The sequence below is a fragment of the Protomyctophum bolini genome, assembly GCF_963924005.1.
Source record: "Protomyctophum bolini genome assembly, chromosome: 6".
Classification (NCBI taxonomy): Eukaryota; Metazoa; Chordata; class Actinopteri; order Myctophiformes; family Myctophidae; genus Protomyctophum; species Protomyctophum bolini.
Window position 1 is genome coordinate 39889256 of NC_137867.1, and position 16520 is coordinate 39905775.

The 16520-nt window shown below is 42.9% G+C and overlaps 1 protein-coding gene across 1 annotated transcript; it reads right to left on the reverse strand.

Moving 5' to 3' along the window:
• Positions 1-952: 952 nt before the first annotated feature.
• Positions 953-15420, reverse strand: LOC308317222 (steroidogenic factor 1-like; the record flags this gene model as incomplete). Its single annotated transcript, XM_080766077.1, has 7 exons — positions 953-1206; positions 3013-3160; positions 3966-4085; positions 10511-11250; positions 12071-12212; positions 12743-12861; positions 15399-15420. The coding sequence occupies 7 exons, from the start codon at positions 15418-15420 to the stop codon at positions 953-955; spliced, it is 1545 nt and encodes a 514-aa protein (XP_080622203.1).
• Positions 15421-16520: the final 1100 nt, after the last annotated feature.

Sequence of the window (16520 nt, forward strand, 5' to 3'; positions counted from 1 at the left end):
CTCTCTCTCACTCTCTCACTCTCTCTCTCACTTTCTCACTCTCTCACGCGCGCACGCGCGCACGCGCACACACACACACACACACACGCTGTCTCTCTATTGCTTTCCGTCAGTCTGTCTCTTCTCCCATTCCCACCATCTCTCTCGCTCTTCCTTGCCTGGTTGCTCGCTCTCTCTCTCTCTGAGTCTCTGTATCTATCACGTGCGTGCGTGCGTTCATTCGCTCCCTCGTTCTCTTGGCAAAACACATCAAAGAGTCAGATGATTAAGTGAATAAGAATGTGCTCTCGTAAACATGTGTGGCTTTGATATATCAATATATTAACATCTAAACAGATTAGACAAAAATGACGCTGGACACATTTCGTGTTCATCTTAAGGTTGGGTGCTGTAAAGGTTGGTGACGAAAATGCCAAGTGAGAGATATTTTGACTGAAGAATGTCATCCATTTTGAAGCCCGTCTTCCTACAAAGAATCCCGAGTAATGACACAGCCTTGAGATTATGAGGTTCCATCTGACATTTTGTTGAAAATTGAGTTCACACAAAGTTACTGTACAATCAGGGGGGGGGGGGGTCGTCAAAAACATTACATAAGTGGGCTATAAAAAAAGGTAACATAAAAACATAGTACAATATTAGCTTTGCTAACTAAAGGGTTCGGTATCTCAAAACGACACTGTAAGCAGATGGAACCATATAATTCTCTAATGTTTCTTTTGTACATGAGCTGACCCCAGCGCAACCAGACAAAAAAAAAGATCAATTGATTGAACCTGCAAAAACTAGCAGCTCACACAGCCCCACTGCCTCCACAGAGTCAATTGTCATTTCTCTCTCACTCTAATATGCGTGCAAACGCACACACGCACGCACACATCGCAAGCATTAAAGGAGTGTGCTTGTGTGCGTGCGTGTGTGTGTGTGTGTGTGTCTCTCTCTCTGTGTGTCCTCACACGCAGGCTCTCTTGGCATGCATCATCTCAATGAGCAGGTTGTTGCAGGGTACCTCTCCGCTCAGGTGCATGTAGCACAGGTAGTCCTCGGCCTGGGTGCTGAGGGTGCGCAGCTCGGTGAGGTGCAGCACCATCTGGCAGAACTTCTCCTGGAACTGCGGGTAGCCGGAGAGTGTGTACTCCAGCAGCGCGCCGTTCACCTGCTCCTGCACGCCCTCCACGAACGCCTGGTTCTCCAACAGCTTCACGTCTGCGAGAAACGAGCGGACAGACGGCAGGACGTTACATGCAGGCGAGAGAGGCAGACGCATAGATGCGTACAGTACATGTATGTAGGTGGGCACATGGGGGATGCGCACACAAAGTAGGCACGGACGGACACAAAGGACAGGAATCAGTTATAACGTACTAGCAAGAATGAAACATTCTCAAGAAAGCACTCTCTGACAATTAGTGAGCGAATGTTCTTCTAAAGGACATCAATACAAAATCGGTAATGATCATATCAATTGATCATCAATCAAAGCTGTCTGTCTGTCTGTCTGTCTGTCTGTCTGTCTGTCTGTCTGTCTGTCTGTCTGTCTGTCTGTCTGTCTGTCTGTCTGTCTGTCTGTCTGTCTGTCTGTGTGTGTGTGTGTGTGTGTGTGTGTGTGTGTGCTTGCACTACATTTGGTTGCTGTGCAAACAGTGCACAATGTAAGATGTATTTGCGTGGCAGGAGTGAGCATAAGGCCAACAATAAGCTGACACGCCAGTGGTCTTTGCATTCAGCATCAGCTGAGTCCTGCCAGGAGACTCTATTCATGCCGTAATTAAATGTTTTAGAATCAACGCTCTGAATCATCTTTTCAAACTGCTTAAGGGCAATTAAATTACCCCCGACAAACCTGACTCCGAAAGACGAGGGAGCGAGAGGCAGAGCAAAGAACCGACGGCAGAGACGAACAAAATATTTCCCGGCTCTGCCAAGTGCTCTCGTCATTCAAAAGGTCTTTGTTCCCTGCTTTTCTGCCGCTAAATAGCAATCACTTCTGGGAATCTGGGCCGAGCCACGTCTATGCTCTCTCTCTCTCTCGTCTCTCCTCCGATGTACGACTCGCCACGGAATGAATGTAGGTCCACGCAGTCGAATGATAGACCCATCCATTACGCTTTTCTATTTTAATGCCATTAGTGGACAATGGGAGAGGTAGTCTTTGTTAATGTTGCCTTTTGTCAACCCCAGAAATTTAATTAAGTGAGTTTATTTGAGAAGATATACGGCTAGTTTAGAAAACACTTACAACCTCCCAGATAAATAGATACTGCAAATTATACGATCATTTATGCCATTAATATTGTCTGTGTTGCTATTCAAATGCCGTCAGAAAATAGCATCAGTATGTCAACGTGTACCCAGTTGAGCCTAACTTTTACATTTAAATTCTACGTTGTTTTTTAAGGAGGGGGGGGGATATTTAAGCTGCAGTCCAAGTCCTCTTTTGATATGGCCTGGGGGAGATGAGAGTATCATATCACAGGGCTGACACAGCCCTGTCACATCAGGCCCCACTCACTCACAGCACTATAGTGACAGTCATACCCTGTGACCGGGGCGGACTGACTGACATCCCTGCATGTGACACTGGGCTGCTGTTACCATGGTAACTCAGCTTTATTTGCAGATACTAATAGGCTATTGACCGATAACTATAGGGATGCACCGACATGGAAATTATTGGCCGATTAAAAGTTAAAGTAACAATTTAGCCGATAGCCGATACTAATACCGATATGTTTATTTCATTTTTGTTTTTGTTTCCCGCTTTTGTGCCAGGGAAACAAATACATCTTCAACAAGAAATAAATGTTCCGAATCTACAGCTTGGTATAGGCTGTAGATAACCAACTAACACACCAACATAGCCAATGCAAAATGTACCAACAACAGATAAATATCGGCTACTGCCATGATGCCATCGGTTAATGTCAGATAACGGCAAATATCGGCCGATACCGATATGTGGCCGATATATCGGTGCCTCGATTCCTATCAAGTATAATGAGGTGCACTCACTTGGGTTAAAGAGGAGGAGGAACTTGAGACAGGCGATCTCCCTACGGTCCACCTGCAGTGCCAGGAGGCGTCCAGCGAGCTCCTGGCCTCTCTGGACCAGCCCTGACAACGTCCCCTCTGCTTGGGACAAGATGGCCGACAGCTCCACCTGAGACAAGAAAAGAAAAACTTTTGGTGGGTTCCAAATCATGGCCCCAAACTTATAGAAGACAGATGTGACAAGTATGTCTAATGTTTGAAGAAGTCCCATCTTGTCTCCCCCCCCCCCCCCCCCTTTAACTGATAATACATCAAATATTCTCCATAGTCTCCATGTTTCATAACTATATTATTGAACTAATGTGTATGTGTATTAACAAGAGCTTGTGACTAAATGTGACCCAGGGAGCTGTAATTGATTGTTAGCATTGATAGCTGTTGCTATAGCAATAACATTATACCTATTACCTAGCTACCTGTTTAAACTTTTATTTCATATTTACATACTGATTTCAGCACTGACATTTATTCCAGACATTAGTATATAGAGTTTGCCTGTGCTTTTCTCATTTTGGATAATCCTCTCAATCACTAGTGAAAAACTGTCAACTGTGCAATGACACAAATAATTACTATTGGAAGGAACACAGGTCCTTTTTTCCCCCATATCTTTAGGACATATTCTACAAGGTATCTGATCCACAGTGACGATATTCTTAAGGCTAATTCATATTATATGAATTGCAAAAAGGATATGAATCATTTGTTGCATTTGTGTGTCATTCAACATGAATTGGTGACTGTGATAAGCAAAAGATGCCGTTCAACCATTGAAAATAATCAACTAATATCAACTAAGCAGACTTATAAATGTTTCTGATATATCTAATGATGTCCTGTCTTAGTGTTGCCATTAGTTGTATAGTATACAAGTATACAAGCTACTCGACGCTTGGTGTACTACTGTACTTTACCTCCTGGCCCGTCACCAGCAGTAGGCTGTCTTCCTTCCCATGTTGCACCTGTCTGAAGATGTGGTCCAGGACCAGAAGCTCAGACCAACAGTTGTGAAGCAGCTTCATCTGATCGCCCACCTACAGACAGACAGACAGAAAAAGAGACGGTCAGAGGACATAAACACATCAGAGTTTGTGCCTGTTTTGATCCCACGTAAAACACGCACGCACGCGCACGCACACACACACGCACGCATGCACACACGCACACAGATATAAATGGAGTGACCATAAAGACGAGATAAGATAAGATGTAAAGGTCCTTGTATCATATCTGTGGGCCGGTTCTGCGGCAGGTTCAGTGTCTCATATGTCTCATCTCGTTGTATTTATGAGCCTCACTGGTGACCTCTGCAACCTCTTCACCTCTCCCCGTCCTCCGACACCCCACACTACATCAGCCGTGAGAAGGGGACACTCTCTCTGTGTGGGTGCGTGCGTGCGCGCGCAATGCATGCACTGCATGCGTGTGTGTCAAATTGCCCCTCACTGCAAGTACATATTAGTCTGTAAACCGAAGGACACCACAGTCAGTAACTCTACGGCTGGTGACATGCCACCGTCACAATGCTATTAGAGGGGCTACGACGACACTCGCGGTGGGGCCACCGAATGTGGGCCCCCTAATAGCGTCGTCCAGAGCCCACAGATGCACATTCATCTGACATGGGGTCGGTGACAGAATTACTGTCCCCCGAATGAAACTATATATCTGTCCAAAAGGAGAGGTCCAATCTCGTGCCCCATGTATGTATGCAGGCCCCCGGCCCGCACACAACATCTTGATTCATGGAGGGGGTGGGGGAGGTTTCCAGAGAGAGAGGAGGAAGCGGGAGGTCTCGGTGACCTGCCGCGTTTCCTCTCCGAGAGGAATTGGACGTAGCCAAGAGAGTACTTCAAAAATAATAATACTAATCCTCTCGCACATTTACAACGGTGGTGGAAATCCTGTTGTAGTATAGAGCTGAGGCCCCCATGTGCAGCGCCTATGCTTTCCTGCGTGGAAGAAACCACCTAACTCAATTTTTTACGTTTCTGCTATTGAACACCCTTTACATGATGATATACTTTATTAGTCTCCCGAGGAAGAAATGTGTCTTAGACAAAGGGCCCGCATAAGCGTAGCCCTAGTCCATGTCGCCGCAGTGCAGCGCCAACATCTGTGTGTTGGTTTGAAAAGAATATTGAACCAATGAAAAGTATTAAAAAGCGCTAAGACAAAAACCTCCTAACTCCACAGCAGAGACATGGTTTCTCTTGACAATGTTCTTTACATTTCTATTTTATTTATTTTCCTTGTATAGTGTTGTACATCTGTATCCACTACTGTGTGTTGCAGTGCTGCAAACCTGCTATTTGTAACGTGTTTAACGCCTCTGTATTGTGGGAATGTCATTATAGGCAATGTCCACATTACTGTGAACATTTTCAAAGATCTTAGAGGTTCACTGTCGTGACCCTATTTCCACATCCTATTTAGTTGGAACCTATATGTGGTTCAATCACCCATCTATATGGGCTCTGAATGTAGATTATGCACATCATGGCCTTCATGTGCACTTCATGTGCTCTGTGTTGTTGAACAGGTGAATATTGGGTGCAACGCATGACAAAGACCGCCTCGGCAGAAAAACACGGCAAGCAGGCAATGCCCGCAATCAATAAGCCTCCTCCGCCCATGCTCTGTATTCTGTAACAATGTAGTCGTCCACAATGCTGAACAAGCTGCTGTGGAAAGCTGACATTCCCCTGTTATCGTCTGCAACTCTGCATGGAATGTAATTACCCAGGCGAGGGAAGCAACGCTTTCTGCCGGAGACTCTCTATTGGCAAATGTGCACAGCATTGTTCTCATGCTGTTCGTGATGTTTGCAATGCTAAAAGAAATGGGCCGCAATTCACCTACAGATACATCGGCGATACTCAAGGGGGGATATAGAGTGCGCTGAAATTTTGAGTGGCAGGCGCATGCAAACAAAGGGGCACTCGTGAACCAAATGGGTCACAGGGCCACAGTTCTGCTTTTAAGATGGACTCGTATAATTCCTTTCATTGCCCTGAATCAGGCGCAGGCAATATAGCACAAAAGACGTATAGTCAATATGCGAATGGTGTTTTGATGAAAAACATTTTGCCCATCAATGGTAGGCTATATTATATGGGATATTAGAAGATCCACCTTTAAGGACTCAAGTGTATCCCTGCTGTCCTACTAGGACTGAATCATGCCAGGCACTGTCACGTTCGTTCTGTGACTGAATGTTCTGTATTTTCATGTGCTCCTTGGGTTTTTAGTATAGTTAGTGTTTTACTTTACTGTTTTCCTGTGATTTTGTTTTATTGTTTTCCTTGCATCTTAAATCCAGTTTGAGTTTACTTTACACCTGTGTACTGTACTTTTATTTTGTAGTATGTTTTGTCTCCTGGTTTCCTCTGTTGCTTTTGTTACCTGTGTTGTATCAACAGTAGCCTACTGTGATTAGCCTAGTGTTTCCACCTTGTCCTGTTAGTTCCCCAGCCTATCCCAGTATTGATGGAAGTTATTTTCACCTGTGACCCCTGTGTGTCTATATACTCCCCTGGTGTTTCAGTCATTTCATTGTTGAATGTCAAAGCTTGATGCTGTTCCTGGATTTTTGGTAAATAAACCTCCTGCATTTAGACTTCTCTGTCCTGTGTTTGGATCATCACCGTGACAAGCACTACTTTATACCCCCTAATTATCTCCCTAAAAATACATGGGAAGTTCAGCCATAGGTTTTAATTAATTTCTTCTAGCTACCTTAATTAATTGACAGATGTACACAGTATTTTTGAACAAGGAGTGCCCTTGATGATTTTGAGCACAAGTCCAGAATGATTAATATAGTGACTAAAGGTGACTCCATGACTTCTACTGAATGACTCAAACAACTGTATGGCATGCTAGTAAAATGTCCATCCAAATGTGCCTATCTAGATTAAGAAAGATGAAGCCATGCAAGTACAAACGGTTTGTACTGTGTGTTAGTACTTAGTGAGTGTGTGTGTGTGTGTGTGTGTGTGTGTGTGTGTGTGTGTGTGTGTGTGCACGCATATATATATTGTGAGCTCAGATTTTCTGCCTGCAGTACCCATTTACCTTTGAGCACAATAATTTGACCTTGAGTCAATATGTCTGAGAAATATTGATGTGACTACACTAGACTATTTAATGGATGCCCCGAAAGGCAACATGTTACACACACACACACACACACACACACACACACACACACACACACACACACACACACACACACACACACACAGATCATACTCAATAAGTCACACTAAAAAGTAGACAAATAAGAGGAGGAATCAAGAGTTATGAAAGAGGTACAGGGTTCAAACTGGTTTGTCAGTCACTTCGTAGCCAGGAGGGATAAGATACGATTGTAGCATATTTTGGCCAGGGTGCTATATGGAAGGGAGGTGCACAGATGTCCTGCGTTAGCTGATCTAAGTGTGTGGGAACTGGGGAGTGGTGTAGGGGTGGATTGTGTCCTGGATGTAAGGGGGGGGGGATGCCCTCCATTGCCTTGTAGGTCATCACCAATGTTTTGAATTGGTTGCAGGCAGCAACGGTGATGTTGCGTTCACACGACACGAGGCAGGTGCAAAGATGCAAAGATCTCTTGCTCACACGGTCGTTGACGTCATCAAACGTGCGCCCGTAGTGATGTGTGTCAGAGGCGCGGCGGCCAGCTGGGGAGATTGAGGGAAAAAACAACAATATCCAGCATGTAGCTTTGTATCTGGAAGTTGAACCCAGCTCAGCTTACAATTTGTAGCTGTTGTAGCACTGTTTGTTGGATGTGTCTTTGTATCTTCATGTCGCTAGCTTCCATTGACAATGAATTTTGATATACTGTATCTTTGCATCTGCCCGTATGAATGCAGCATCTGTCATTGAGGGGAACACAGAATGGGGAGGCGTGTTGAAGACCAGGTGTGCTGCAGCATTCTGGGGTTTGAGAGAGCCTGCCGGCAGATCAGCAAAGACTCAGGGAGTTGCAAATCGCAATAGTCAAGCCTGGAGACGACTAAAGCTTGAATAAGGAGCTGGCCAGACTTGGTGAGTTAAGTTCTGAACCCCCCCAGCTGTATACACAGTGCAAACCTACAGGTGTGCTTGATTGCTGCAATGTACCTGACAGTCTAAAATTACTAAGAAGTCCTTTCTCCTTCCCTCAGAAGCTATCATTGATTTATAGTCTCTAAATCACTATTGCACTATTGAAAATCGGTTAAGGGTCTAATACTGGACTACTCGCCCCGGTGCTTGCCTGTTTTTCCTCCCGGAATTTTCCCCAGTGAGGGGGATAACTTTGTAATATGCTATTGGCTGTTTGTATTCTTTTTGGAAAAATATAAAAAGATACTGCTGTGGAAAGGCTATATTATTTGACTTATATTGAACCTATAAACAATTTAGTATTATTTAGTATATGTAAGGTTTTGCCCCCTCAAATGGTACCTCGTCAGATAATCCCCACATATCCTACAACAACTTCTGTGAACAGACTTCACTGTAGTAGATTTTCATAAATTATATTTGTACTTAGGCTGTTCTGCTGTCATGAAAGTTTATAGTTAGAGAAATTCAAAGTCCAGCCGTCTGCTGTCCAGCCTCTCCCACCCCTCACTGGGGAAAATTCTGGGAGGAAAACAGAAACGGGGCGAGTAGTCTTAATTGTTACCCTAAGACTGAGCTAGTTGTGACAGACTCTGAACACGGAATGCTGTGATTATCTTCATGGTTGTGGTGTTGCTGGGCTTGTGCTGTGGCCTATGCTCCATGAAGAGGAGGAATATAGGGATATAAGTTTACTAATGTGCAACAGAATGTACAAAAATAATAGTAATAATTAATCCAATATATTGTTGTTTTACAAACAAACTTACAAACGTACATGACTTTACGTGACATGACCCGTAACCTCCAATATAGACGTACCGGTATAGTGGACTAGAGGAAAACAATTCACCTTATCTCAGCAGTAAAACAGTTGTTTGATGACCTCTACCAATTGGTTCTATCTTGACAAGTGATTGTCAGTACTTAGATAAATTAAAATGTTATCAATTGCCATTTGTGTCGCACAAACAAGGCATTCGGAGTGAGACCCATATGCTATTTGTGTCACAAAAACAAAACTTTGTGAGACCAATCATGAGCTGATTACAACAACGCAAAACAAACTTGACTCCTATTTCTTGGCACCACAACGATGCATCCACAACAACTATATCTCTCACATCATCTCGACGACAACAATATCTCTAACTTGGTATTTTGATTTGACATGTACAGCACAGTTATTCATAATATTCTATCTAAATTACATAAATTTAGCCTTTGCAGACGACCTTACAGTCGTGTGTGATAGAATATTATGTAGACATAGCACTCTATAGTGTATACTAGTTTCATTGTATAGATATTCTACTGTCAGATGGATGTTAGGTTCTTTGCTTGCTTATGACTCTTGATGACTATTTCTATGTATTTCCATGTGCTGTTCTTGCTTAAATCGCTCTGGATTAAGAGTGTCTGCTAAATGCCCTAAACTGTAAATTGTCTAATTTGGGATTTGAATTTGACATGTAGAGCACAGCACAGTTACACCACCCAAATGACAAAAGGAATTGGTTGGACTGGCACGGGGATATTATGTCCAGTTATTATCCTGCATGCGTGCACAGTGGCGTGTGCATTGTAGCGATCCTGTACACATTGTCTTTGCACTGAAAGGATACTTCCACATCACCCCAGCAGCTATAATAGAGTAGAAGAAGTGCTCCTCAGAGCACAGGTCTCCACCAGGTCAGGAACGTTTGTTGTTGTGGCCGTGCATTGTCAACTGACAATGACTTACAGTAGATGGAACTTGTAATAATTAAGAGGATTTATTATGGCAGCATCACAAAGAACAACAGGACAAGGACACTGCGTTCATCATTTCAGGCATTTTGTTCAAAACGGGCCACACCTGCAAATTTAGATTCTTAGCCAACCATGATAGAATAGAACAAATCAGAGCGATCGGTCTTGATCACATGTGTACCAATACACGTGATATTTGGATAGCAATTTGGATAAAAGAATGTGTTTTACCTCAACATTTTGTTACATTTGTATATAAATATATCAGTAAATGTATATCTGATAGTAATTTGTTACTGGTCTAATGTTGCTTGCTATTTTAAGTCTGGCAAAGGTCAAGGATGTACAGTACATAAAAATATGAATTATTGTGGCGTGCATGAGTGTGGTGGCGAGAGGGCTTGCGTGTGTGCGTGCGTGTGTGTGGGTCTGTGTGTTTGGTGGGAGGTGGGGGGTGGGGCGTGGGGCATTACATGCTGTCTATAGCGGAGGCATTCACTCTGAGTTCCTTGAAGAAGATGCAGCACCTAGCCCCACTCCACTATGGTGAACTGTCTGTGTGTGTGTGTGTGTGCGTCCGTGCGTGCGCACTCACCCTGAGCTCCTTGAAGAAGATGCAGCTCCTGGCCCACTCCACGATGGTGAACAGCGTCTGGTCGGCCATGCGACACATCACGCTGAAGGTGCTTGGCTTGTCCGCGCGGCAGCGGCCGCCGCTCTGCTCCTGCTGCAGGTGGGCCACGATCTTGTTCTGCACCGCCAGCTCGTCGGGGTCGCAGCGCAGCAGCTCCAGCACCAGCGGTGGCAGCTGGCTGTGGGGGGGGGGCTGGTGGGGGGACGCCGAGTGGGGGTACATGTCGGGGTACGAGGAGTAGGACGCGGTGAGGGACTCCGGAGAGCTGGTGGTGGTGTAGTCGGGGCACTCGGCCTTGATGGCCCGGCCGGAGAAGGCCGTCGTGTACTGTTGGTACTGGGCGGCCGTCAGTGGCACGGTGTGGTGGTGCGACTGCATGGCCATGCCCAGCGACGGGGGTCCGTAGAGGCCGGCCTCGTAGTCCGTGGGGGTCATGGGGATGGGGCTGGAGCCGGGCATGAGGCCCTTGTTGGACACGACGGTGGCGGGCGGAAGGCCGTGGAGCGAGCCCGTGAAGCCATAGTCGCCCTGGAGAGTGGGGGAGGGCATGGAGGGGATGCCGGTGGTCACGGCCGACGACGTTTCCAGCTTGAAGCCGGTGGAGCGTATCAGAGCCTTCTTCTGCTGCTTGAGGGCTCTGTCCCGCTTGTACATGGGGCCAAACTTATTCCGGCCCCCACGCATGCGGTCCGCCCGCACGGCTGTCACAGCAAGAGACAAGAGGTGGAGGAAAATAAATGGATTTAGGGCCTACAGATGCAGATACTGACTGAGGCTTACTGCATTCTGTTGCCGTGCCAAACAATGTCTGTCTCTTGCAAAATTCCTTAATGAGCACGAGAGAATTCCAATTATTATTAACGTTATTTATGGAATATTTAATCCTTAACCCCAACTATTTGGGTGGGATATATTTTTTGTATATAATAATTTGCCAATAGATGGTAAACAGCATGCAGGCTTAGCTTGTCATTTTCATGTTTCCCTTTTTGGATTCATTTTTAAAACTCTGCTGTGCCTCTAGCAGTTTGACTTCTCGCTGTAGCCTAAATACGGCCTTTGATTTAAAACAGGGAGTCTCTGGGGTTTTATCAGCGAGTGAAGAATGTGTCGTTTTTCTACGACGGAAGCAGGTGCTTTTCTGCACACTGCTGTCTGTCTGGGAATAACTAACTATCCCCTTTGTATATAGGCATTGTGATGAGACTTAGCACTGGCCTGCATATCAGGAAATGTTTATCAAGACAGGGCCTCATATTATATATTACACGCTACTGTAATAGCCTAAATATGTTTTTAGGTTTTTTTGTAACAGCGAAATTAAACAAATTACAAGAATAATTAGGTTGATTTTTTTTAAACGTAATGTGCCCGAATCAACTTGGCCCGTTAATCCTCAGTGTTAATTTAACTCAGAGTGTATTCAAATGGACGTGTAAATTTAGCGTATATTTGGTGTTATTTTGATCCGTAAGGGTTTCACAGTATATATGGAATAAATGGATAAAGCCTTATAATTACCTTCCAATCTCATTCCGACGTTGAGACATTTCTGAAACCGACAGAATGGGCATCTCTTTCGCTGGGTCTTGTCTATTTTGCATTCCTGGTTCTCTGCACACGTGTACCTCTTGTTGTTCTGAACTGTCCTCTTGAAGAAGCCCTGTGATGCAGGAATTATAATAATGGCACGAAAAACTGATAAATATACAGGAAAAGGACAATACACACTGTGTGTGTGTGTGTGTGTGTGTGTGTGTGTGTGTGTGTGTGTGTGTGTGTGTGTGTGTGTGTGTGTGTGTGTGTGTGTGTGTGTGTGTGTGGTGTGACCGTGTGGTGTGGTGTGTGTTTGTTTGCACATGCGTGCGTGTGCGCATGCATGCGTGCGTGTGTGTGCTGCATAATGCACAACTAACCCCTATGAGATCTCATGAGATCTTTGAGCAAGAATCGTGCAGCACTAGTTGGATAATTAATTCATTTTAGTTACTCTTATGTTTTTGCTACAAGAGAGAGACTTTAAGAGAGGTTTAAGTCAACCACTTTGATATTGTCTTTTTATATAATGCACAGTAGTTGGCTCCTGTATGTAGTATAGTGTTCAGCAACTACAAACTAAAGACAATAAATATTTTCATCATGGAAAAAATTATAATCGTGTGAGAATCGTGTGCGTGTGTGTAGGCTACCTACCTTGCAGCTCTCGCAGGTGAGAAGCCCGTAGTGATAGCCTGAGACCTTGTCTCCACATACAGGACACAGCTCTTCCAGATCATCATCATACGTGTATTCCATAACCTTCAACGAGATGCCTGTCTCGCACACACACACACACACACACACACACACACACACACACACACACACACACACACACACACACACACACACACACACACACACACACACACACACACACACACACACACACAGTTAAAATGGCCAATACAAGCTCACAACGTGTCAATGTAGATTGGCTATAATTGAACTATTGAAAAATGTTTTTCAAAATAGTAAAAAAGAAAAAGGCGAAGAACACACACACACGCACACGCACACGCACACGCACACGCACACTTAACGTTAATGTGTTTGCTAGCCAGTGCATGTAGAGCAAAAACATAATGATTGACACTATAGGCCTAGTAGTAGTTGTTTTTTTATGACTTTTTTTTAAAGAAAAATAATTGAAACTTTTGAAAGCCCAAATTGTTTCAGAAGCCCAATGATAGCTTTGACGTTGATATCTGGATATGTTTAATGAAGGTCATTAGAAAGTATATGCTACGATTAGCTATAATACTTTTTTGCATTAATTAGGCTAAAATAACTTTTGACATAACGAAGAATGCAGGTCATGATGACATTTTTTTTTTTTTTAAACATGTTTGCTTAATTGAGTAATTACATTTAAATTAGACCTATATAGACATGAAGAGTGGATTATTGGCCTTGTGGTTGCGGCTAATTCGTCACACGTACCCGACGTTGCTGATGGACGGTTATTCCAATGAACGAGTGAAGAATAAGATGATTTAATTTATATTATAATGCCCGACTCTCTCCGATCTTTGTGTTCCAAGTTCCAACGCAAGCAGTGGGTATTAATTTAATAAAAAAATAAAAATAAAAAACGTGTGTCTGTCCACCAATCCACGCGACGCAAGAAGTCAGTGCTGCCCGCAACGAGTGCCGTGGTGCGTGCACTGTCGTGGTGGTGCGTGCACTACCTAGGGATAGCGGAGCAGCAATGCATAGGTGTTCCCTCACGCGCTCAACTCATCATCGACCATATACAGCACGGCGGCCAATGAACGACGGCTGTGCAGGCAACAGTGGCATGCACGCGCGTTGAAGCGTTTAACATAATAGGCCTATGTTGGGGAGGGATTTATTCAGGTGCGTTGAAGGAAAAGGACAGCATCCATGCATGGGAACTTATTATTATTATTGTTATTATAGCCCGTGATTTGTCAACTATAGGCCTGGCTGCATGGCTGTCGGTAATAACAAACCTTTATACTATAAAGGATTGTTATTACCTATACAGTTTATAGGTTGCAATAATTAATTCTGGCGCTTTCAGGTCCAGAGTCAGACATAATATATATACCGGTAGGCAAAAGGTGCACAGCACACATGGTCCATGTGAGGTGCCATGCAGCCAACGGGAAATATTGTCAAAGAGAGTCAGACATAGCCATTACATTTATCATTATGAGCAGCCTAATAAAGATTGCAGACTTGCAGTTATAGTATAGTCTTATTAAGTTATAGCTAGGCATATGAGTTATAGTATTATAATAATTATTATTATAACAAATTATTATTAGTCATATGTATTATTATCATTATTAAAGCTTATTGTAGGAGGCCATATTATAATTTATATGGCATGAATTATAACGACAGGTTGCTGTATTATTTGATTCACTGAAAGTTATCATATGGGATTGTACAAATTATACATTATTATTATGATTATGCTATTATAATCATTATTATTAGGCATGTTATTAGACTATACTGTATGCATTATCACCAACCTATGCAGGCTACAGCGTGATTTCAAATCGATTAAGCAAATGCAAATCAAATATATTTTACTCCCATAAAACTGGGAAGATGAAGATTATGTTTTGTTTAAAACTGCATCTCTAAAGCAGAGCTCGTTTCAGTAACGATAACGGAATATATATATATATATATATATAGCCTGTCCTTTCTTTATTAAATGAAATGAAATCCACTTAATTCCGTTCAGCGAGCGTTCAACGTTCCGTTCAGGCTCACGTCAAAAACTCGACAGGTTATAGATTTGTAATTGTAATAGTCACTCAGAATAGTTATTTTATTGCTCATTATAAATGCATTTCCCATGCAGCCTTTTAGTCGCAAGCTAAAGGCGGTAGTATAGCTATATCCTAATAAGTCTTTGTCTGGTGGTTTAATGAAAACTGTTTATTCCGAGGCATAAAATATACAATCTGTAGCCTATATTTAGTAATTTACATTAAGATTTAGAATATCAGTTGTATATGAGTTTAGTGGAGATTGCAGACTATAGATTGAATGGGCCTTCATTAATTATGGTAATCTTTTTTTAAAAATATGGATATTGTACATAATATGCAATATATAAAATGCAACGCAAACAAATAAATCAAATGAAAGGTTTGGGAATCTTTCTATAGAAAACAATACACCCAAGACATTGCAGAGAGAGAGAGAGAGAGAGAGAGAGAGAGAGAGAGAGAGAGAGAGAGAGAGAGAGAAGGGGGGAGAGAGAGAGAGAGAGAGAGAGAGAGAGAGAGAGAGAGCGAGAGAGCGAGAGAGCTGTGTGACTTACCCTGAGCCTTGTCTCCCAACATCTGAACCCACAGCAACGGAATTAAGAAGCAGAGACGCGGAGATTTCTCTCCAACGACAGCTCAAAAACGACGTATGTCTGGACTGGAGAGAGTCTGTATGAATAGGCTATGCTTCAACTTGGCATATATATATATAGGCCAGTGACGAGAGAGAAATGTAATGTTCAATCCAAATAGAAAAGCGTGTGTTGTTTTGTGTTGTGTTAACTTGTGGGCACTCGGCGGTGACCACCTAATAAGTGAAACTCCGTCTCGCCGTGTCTCGCTCTTTAGCTGCATGCTCTTCTCCTTATCGCAAAGTTAAGCAACAAAAACTTCTATTGGTCCGTTTATGAAAACCATGTGACGCACGCACACGCACGCACGCCGGCCGGGTATACGGTGATGCATGCGCGTCCAAGACAGCAGCTGCAGTGTGTATATGGACAGTATCTAATAAGAATTACATTTACCATAAAAGTAGCCTTACTTAAGTATAATTTTGAAGTATTTGCACTTGACTTATACATTTTCTGTATTAGCTTTAAGTTCTACCCACTACATTTCAGAGGCAAATATTGTACATATATACTCCACAGCAATTATTTGAAAACTTTAGTTGCTAGTTACTTTGCATATTATTACAATACATAACCATTTGAAAATAGCCATATCTATACCTCCGAAGAAATTTGAAAGAGAAATTAGACATATATATATACTCATTCTGCATAATGAGTATATAGCCAGTATACTTTTAGTTTTGGTACTTTAGGTACATTTTGATGTCAATATTTTTGTACTTTTACTAAGTAAAGTTAGTGAATTTCGGACTTTTATAACAAAGTATTTCTTTCCAGCAGTATACCTCGATGCCTTTAGTGGTTTTCAACCCTTTTTATATCAAGGTCATTTGGGCATCTAGCCATTTGGACCACCATTTGACGACATTAGCCTTACAGCCTACAGATACAAACGTTGATCAAAAATAACAATTATTCTATACATTAGTCGACTTCTTGTAAATTAAGTAATTATGTCTAACAATGACTTAACTCTTCTTGAGAGCGTAAAATGTTTGGTTTCATTTCACGCTCTCGAGATTTAAAGATCTATTAAGG